Genomic DNA, 7,779 nt, shown 5'->3' with positions numbered 1-7,779 from the left:
CCTCGCTCTGTTTCCTGGTTCCTGCCACAGGCCAAGAACCCTCTCACTCCTCCGAAGGTCTTCAGGATCAGGACCAGACTCCCCGTTTGCCAGTGACCTTGCCAACAAGGGGCCTATCTCTTTGGTCCAACCGCAGTGGGACGTCTGCTCTCGTTATTGCGCGCCCTTCCCCGCCTCGTGCGTGCCTCTGAAGCTGCACTGGTCCCCGCTGCTTGCGTCGGCTGCAGCGCCAGACCCCTCTGGTCCCCGCCGCTTGCCTCTGCCTCCACGCCGGTCCCCGCCGCTTGCGTTGGCTGCCGCGCCGGACCCTTCTGGTCCCTGCTGCTTGCCTCTGCCTCCATGCCGGTCCCCGCCGCTTGCTTCTGTCGCCGCTGGTCCCCCAAAGCCTATTTTTGGTTGCAGCGCTGCGCTGCTCCGCCGCGACTGCGCGCCGCTCCATCGCGACTGTGCGCCGCTCCACCACGACTGCGCGCCGCTCTGCCCCCTCCAACATATTTTATTAGATTTGTTGATAGCTATTATGACTAGATTGTGATGATATTTTGATTTGCATTTTCCCAATGGCTAGGGATATTGAACATGAAAAAATAGTTATTGGCCATTTGTGCTTCATTTTTGAAAACTGCATTATGTTCAACTGTCTATTAGTTGATTAACAATTTAATTTTATTGGTATTTAATTTCTGCAGTTCTTTGTAAATTCTGATAGTTATCTTTTTATGAAGAGTAGCTGGTAAAGACTTTTATTCTGTGGGCTGTATGTTAACTGCTGATTGTTTCTTTTGCTATACAGAAACTTTTTATTTTCATGTAGTCCTATCTGTTGATACTTGGGGATAGTTCCTGTGCTGTTGGTGTTTGATTTAAAAAGTTCTTAACTACCCTGATACATTGAAAGGTATACCTCATGTTTTCTTCTAAAAGTTACAGTGTTTTAGGTTTTAAATTAAGGTTCAAATGAAGGCAAAATTAGCAGGAGCATGAATAGACTTAGAATGTATATTAAGCGAGGTCACACAATTTCAGAAAGAGAAAAACTGCATATTCTCTCTTTTATGCAGAATCTAGCCAATAGTATATATATACATACATATATGTATATATACATATATATGCATATACATATGTATATACATATGTATATATATATATATATATACCAATGTACATTCTGGTATAGTATAATATGAAGGAAAGAGAACAAGGAAAGCTAAATATATGGGAGTCAGGAAAGGCTGAATGCAGGTAATAGTCATGAGCAATTTAAGAGGGTATAAGCTAATGGTTTTTCTTGTTCTGATTCTGTCATAGATTTTTTTGGCTTTGGTAGTGCATAAAGTATATTTGATACTGAAAACATAAAATTTAGTGTGATGCTTCACAGCTTCCTTTATGAATGCTGAGACATGTTTTAATAAAATGTAGAATTAATAATTTGGTAAGTTTCAGAGTAGAGTCATATACTACTGTATGGTTTTTAATAAAATAATGGTGGCATGAACAGTTGTGTGTCAGCATAAATGTGGAAACCTGAGAAGGGATGCTGTCATTGAATTGGTGAGGGAATATCCTTGTGATTTAAAAAGAATGACCCTCATAGGCTCATATTTGTGAATTCTTAGTCATCAGGGAATGGAACTACAAAGAAAGATTAGATGGTGTAGTTTTGTTGAAGTAGTTGTGCCATGTTGGAGAAAGTGTGTCACTGAGGGTGAACTTTGAGGTTTAAAAAGTCCATTCCAGGCCCAATCTCTCTCTCTTCCTGCAGTCTGTGGATCCAGATGTAGAACTCTCTGTAGGCAGAGGCTGTTTGTTTGTTTCTGGCCACCCAGGCCCAAAATAATCACACAAAAACTATATTAATTAAAACATTGCTGAGTTTATTAGTGTAGGCTTCTTATTACATCTTAAATTAGCCCATTTCTATTATTTTGTATTCTACTATGAGGCTTGTGGTTTACCAGTAAGGTTTTTGGGTGTCTTTCTACTTCAGCGGCTATATGGCATCTCCCTGACTCCACCTACTCTCACTCTATATCTCTTGCAATCTAGCTATATTCTGCCCTGCTATAGGCTGAAACAGCTTTTTTTAAAAAAAAATTAACCAATGGTATCAAAACATATTCATAGCATACAGAAGGGAATCCCACATCAGCTCTTCACTACTTCTCCAGCACTATGTTTGCCTACAAGGTATTATGCACCCCACCATGATGATAATGGAGTAAACCTCTGAAATTATAAGCAAGCCTCAATTAAATGCTTTCTTTGATAAGAGTTGCCATGGTCATGGTTAATCTTCACAGCACACACTGACTAAGCCAATCCTGGAACTGAAGAAGGAGGCAAAGGGTAGCAAGCAGAGGATGCAGAAGCCACTTCAGTACAGCTGTTGGGCTTCACATCCCAGAATCTCAAGCCTCAGAGCAATTTGGTGCTCCCAGACCTGGGGATGAATTCGAAGATATCGAGTGAGTAATGGTGGGTCTAGAGAATTTACCATAGGTGTGGATGCATCCTGATTCCCCCGAAAAACCTAAAAGAGGATAGACAGTATTTATTAACTGACTGACAAGACACAAATACCATTTATAACACCACATTTTTGCTAGAAGCCTCAAGTTCAGTTTCTTCTTGTTCTTTCCCCTTTTGCATCTGTCACAATGCTTATCACAACATATGAGTGACTTACTTCAATTGGCTTTTAGCATTTTAAGATTGAACTCTGGGCAATTAGATGAATCCATGGGCCAAAAAGTTGTTTTGACTTGTAGAATTGAGATCCACCCACTTATCTGCTATGTAGAACTACTCTAGCTATGCCTTATATCTGAAATAGTTTCACCCATGTCCAAAAAATCTCAATGAAATAAAATACTTTGCCTGAATTTGTATGTTGTCAGGTAATCTGAAAGTTAGAGTCAAGACTCAACTAGTTGATGCCACAGACATTGAATTTGTTATTATAAGATGAGTATAGAGTAAACATTCAACAAATGGTAAGTACTGTTATTATTCATATATGCTGTTTTCACACATGTTAGATAGAAAGTTGGGAGAAAGTCTAAAGTATCTTGCCACATTGAGATTTTGGGGTTAAGTCCACTTGTAAGCCAGTCATATTTGAGGAAATGAAAGTGTGCTGTAAACTACTTCTAGTACTCTAGAATTGACAGAGACATCTTGCTGCCTGGACAGCCTGGACAGTCACCCAAAGTAAGTTCACAGTCAAAAACTTCAAAGAGAACACAATAATATTCACAATCCAGACTCTCTACATATTTTCCATCTTTATGTGGCTTATTTTTTACTCTATTACTTTTTTTTAATATTTATTTTATTATCTTTACTCCTTTAATCTATGACTGTCTGTACTGTGTCTCGTTTTTTCTTTTATTTTATTAGATTTAAAAAAATAACAATCCAAATTCCCACTCCCTCCCCTCCTCCCATCCCCTCCACACACCCTCCTACCCTACCTCCTCCAATCCAAAGAAAGGGCAAGGCACCTTACCCTGTGGAAGGTCCAAGGCCCTCCCTACTAAAACTAGGCTGAGTAAGGTATACATCCAAAAAGAATAGGATCCCAAAAAGCCAGTACATGCAGCAGAGACAAATCCCAGTGCCACTGCCAGTGGCCCCTCAGTTTGCCCCAGCCATACAACTGTCAACCACATTCAGAGGGACTAGCTTGGTCCTACGCTTGTTCCTTCCCAGTCCTGCTGGAGTTGGTGAGCTCCCATTAGCCCAGGTAAACTGCTTAAGTGGATGAACCCCTCATGGTCTTGACATATTTGCTCATATTCTCATTACTTCTACTCTTCAACTGGCCCTTGAGATCTCAGTCACATCAGATCAGTGCTCTGATGTGGGACTCTGACTCTGTTTCCATTTGTTGCTGGACTAAGGTTCTATGATGATATTTAAGATAATCATCAATCTGAATACAGGGCAATGCCAGTTTGGGCACCCTCTCCTCTATTGCCTAGGGTCTTAATTGGGGCCATCCTTGTGGATTCCTGGGAATTTCTCTAGAGCCATGTTTCTTGCCAATGTCATAATGGCTCCCCCAATCAAGATATCCCTCTCCTTGCTCTCATATCTGTCCCCCCTCCATCTCAACCATCCCATTCCCTCAAGTTCCCCTCAACCCTCCCCTTCTTCCCTCTCCCCCTTCCTCTATCCCCTGTTCCCATGTTCCCAACCCTGTCAGGTGACCCTGTCTCTCTCCAACCCCCAGGTGGGTCCATATATGTATTTCTTTAAGTTCACCTTATTACTTAGTTTCTCTAGGGTCATGAACTATACACTCAATGTCCTTTGTTTATAGCTAGTATCTACTTATGAGTGAGTACATATCATATTCATCTTCTTGGGTCTGGGTTACCTTACTCAGGATAGTGTTTTCTAATTCCATCTATTTGCATACAAAATTCAAGGTGTCATTTTTTTTTTAGTGCTGAGTAGATGTGCCATGCTTTCTTTATCCATTCTTCAGTTGAGGGGCATCTAGGTTGTTTCCAGGTTCTGGCTATTACAAATAATGCTGCTATGAACATAGCTGAACAAATGCTTTTGTAGTATGAAGCTGCCATACTGATTTCCAAAGTGGTTGTTCACGTTTGCATTGCTGTAGTAATATGAGCGGCGGGGCTGAGTCCCCAGCATCCCAGCCGCTTGCTCGGCTAGCTTATGCCCCGAAATAATTACACGGACACTGTATTCATTTAAACACTGCTTGGCTCTTTAGCTTTAGCCCTTTTCTCGGCTAACTCTCGCACCTGGACTAACCCATTTCCAATCATCTGTGTGTCGCACCCCAAGGTGCGCTTACCGGGAGTTTCTAGCCTACATCCATCCTGGGTCGGAGCTTCATTGCGTGAGCCTCAGAGAGCAGAGCTCTCGCCTCTGCCCGCATGAGTAGAGCATCGTGTCTCTCTGAGGCGTCTGCTCCCAAGAGGAGAGCTGTCGAGTCTCTGACCTCACTTCCTCTTCCGCCCAGCATTCTGCTCCTCCCACTTACGTTCTAACCTATCAGGTCAAGCAGCTTCTTTATTAAATCAACCAATGACCTTCCTCCATCACATTGCCACCAGCAATGGAGGAGTGTTCCCCTTACTCCACATCCTCTCCAGCATAAACTATCATTAGTGGTTTTGATCTTAGCCATTCTGACAGGTATCTCAGAATTGTATGGATTTGCATTTTCCTGATAGCTAAGGAAGTTGAACATTTCCTTAAGTATCTTTTGGTCATTTGAAATTCTTCTTTTGAGAATTCTCTATTTAGTTCAGTACCCCATTTTTTAATTGGGTTATTTAGAATTTTACTGTCTGATTTCTTGAGTTCATAATCCAGACTCTGTATTTTCCATCTTTATGTGGCTTATTATTTTTTTACTCTATTACTTTTAAATATTTATTTTATTATCTTTATTCCTTTAATCTATGACTGTCTGTACTCTGTCTCTTTAAATACTTCATTTTATATTTTTCTAAACCATTTACTTCATTTTATAACTCTCTATACTATTTATCTTCTCTCTCCCAAGACTATGTACATTTTTATAACACACTGTGACCCATTTAGGGGTCTTTTATGTCTGAATTTGTCTTTATTGCATATTTGTAATTATCTTTGGACCAGGAGAACTTTTTTATTTAATGTAAGTGGACATTGCTAAGACCAACTCCACAGTCCTGCCTGCTTGCTCCATGCAGTCCAGCATGGTGGAGACATGTTTTCTGCTGCTGAGAGTCATGCATATTGCCCCATTTTTAGGCACACAGAGGATCTAATTTCCATTAAGCAAGTTGCAGCACTCTGCTTACAAAATCCATTTAAATGCTCCATAGCCGGACCTCATCAGAGTTCATATTGGAAGCATGGCTCAGGAAGCTGCCATTTCAAAATGACGTGGCTTTTTTTTCTACTATCAGGAAATCAGTAAGACCTCTCTTAAAGGAGCCACAGAATGCTGCCAGCAAGCAAAGCCCATTTGGGAAAAAAATGCAGCTAAACTTTGTTTTTTAGTGTCTAGATTCCTTTCCAAGCCCTCTCAGGTTTTACGTAGATATAGTTGACCACATTGGAGCACCAATTTGTTGTAAGGAGGCTGCTTGTTGGTTCCTGGCTCCTCAGTCCCAAAATAACCAAATAGAAACTGTATTAATTAAATCACTGCTTGGCCAATTACTTAAGCATATTGCTAGCTAGCTCTTACATCTTAAACTAACCCATCTCCATTATTTTATATTTTTTCATGAGGTTCGTGGCCTACTGGCAAGGTTCCAGCATGTCTATCTCTGGTGGTGGCTCCGTGGCTTCTCGCTGACTCCACCTCCTTTCTCCCAGCATTCGGCTTAGTTTTCCCTGCCTAATATCTACCTTGCTATAGGCCAAGCCAGTTTCTTTATTCATTAGCCAATAAAAGGAACACAGACAGAAGGACCTCCCACACCATATCTTAATGAGTCTAAAAGATTGTATCTAATTCACTTTCTCTATTAATTTGCATTATCAAATTATATTTTAATGTCTCTCCACTTTTTAGACTTACACCTCTTTAGTGAGTTTCTTTTATGAGTCTGGTAAACAAGGAAAACTATAACTATCTAGTCTTCAGCTCCTTCAGAGACCAGAGAGGGAAATATTATTAACTGAGTAAGCAGGAAGTGCAAGAAAGCAACTTCCAAAAAATGTGAGAAATGACAGAAATAGATGGCTGCCTGAACAGTCACCCAAACTTCCTTTGCAAGGTTGGGGCATTCATCTTAAGCCTAAGGCCTACAATATTCAACAGACTTTTCTATAAAGCAGGATTTCTTTTTTTAAATTTTTTATTTTTCCATTCAATTATTTACACTTTCTTCCCTCCTCCCAATTCCCTCCTGCTCACCCACACCCCCTCCTCCCTCTCCTGCCCTGCTTGAGAGAGGGCCAGGAATCCTGCCCTGTGGGAAGTCCAAGGCCCTCCCCCCTACATCTAGGCCTAGGGAGCTGTACAGGATTTCTTTAGAAGAAGAACTGTTTTGCCTTGTTTTTACAATGTTTGGCAATCACTCTCTTTTGTGTCCTGCTTGTCCAATTAGGGCAGCATACTGTCCATATGTAGAAAGTGTTGTTATTGCATATTGAAACCACTGAATTTATACCAGATGATATCAAATTGACTTTATTACTTATTCAGTTACAAGATACAATCAGGAATAGGAATCATACCATATATATATATAACACACATCCAATCTCATATGGGTGAGCCAGGTTGTCTAGCACAAGGTAATGCATAAATTGATCAATTATTGTTTGGAAATGTGCTAAAGGTCTCATAATTTCATAAAAATATATTGTATCAACAGCAAAGGTTTTGTAAAATTTTTTAATTATTTATTCAACTTTATTTTATGTGCATTGGTGTGAAGGTGTCAGATCTCGTGGAACTGCATTTTCAGACAATTGTGAGCTGCCATGTGGGTGCTGGGAATTGAGCCTGGGTCCTCTGGAAGAGCAGTCAGTGCTCTTAACCGCTGAGCCATCTCTCCAACCCCAATAGCAAAGGTTTAAAAAAAGATTTTCCGGGCCCTGTTTAGTTGCTGAGGAATCCCATCTGGACGGGTGAGTGTGTGCTATCCAGGGGTACAGTGTCCCAGAAGAGAGCACAAACCCCCTTTCCCCAGCTCCTGCTGCAGGGCTGTCTTTCTTTTGCACGACCCAGCCCCCCAGCACCCCTCCCCAACCCGGACCTGCTCTATGCTAAGACCAGTGCTCAAGAACAGT

At 41.1% G+C, this 7,779-nt stretch overlaps 1 protein-coding gene across 4 annotated transcripts in view; it reads right to left on the bottom strand.

Moving 5' to 3' along the window:
• Positions 1 to 1,859: 1,859 nt before the first annotated feature.
• Positions 1,860 to 7,779, bottom strand: part of F8 (coagulation factor VIII) — a 155,386-nt gene continuing 149,466 nt past the window's right edge. For all 4 annotated transcript variants that reach the window (XM_026777787.1, XM_005370664.3, XM_026777789.1 and 1 more), the window contains one exon: positions 1,860 to 2,536. In XM_026777787.1, the coding sequence (XP_026633588.1) occupies positions 2,381 to 2,536 (156 nt within the window). In that variant the 3' untranslated portion in view covers positions 1,860 to 2,380. The remainder of the gene's footprint in view (positions 2,537 to 7,779) is intronic.

Source organism: Microtus ochrogaster, unplaced genomic scaffold (assembly GCF_000317375.1).
Source record: "Microtus ochrogaster isolate Prairie Vole_2 unplaced genomic scaffold, MicOch1.0 UNK85, whole genome shotgun sequence".
NCBI classification, from domain to species: domain Eukaryota; kingdom Metazoa; phylum Chordata; class Mammalia; order Rodentia; family Cricetidae; genus Microtus; species Microtus ochrogaster.
The sequence above is the reverse complement of the archived record's forward strand: the minus strand, read 5'-3'. Positions and strand labels throughout refer to the sequence as shown.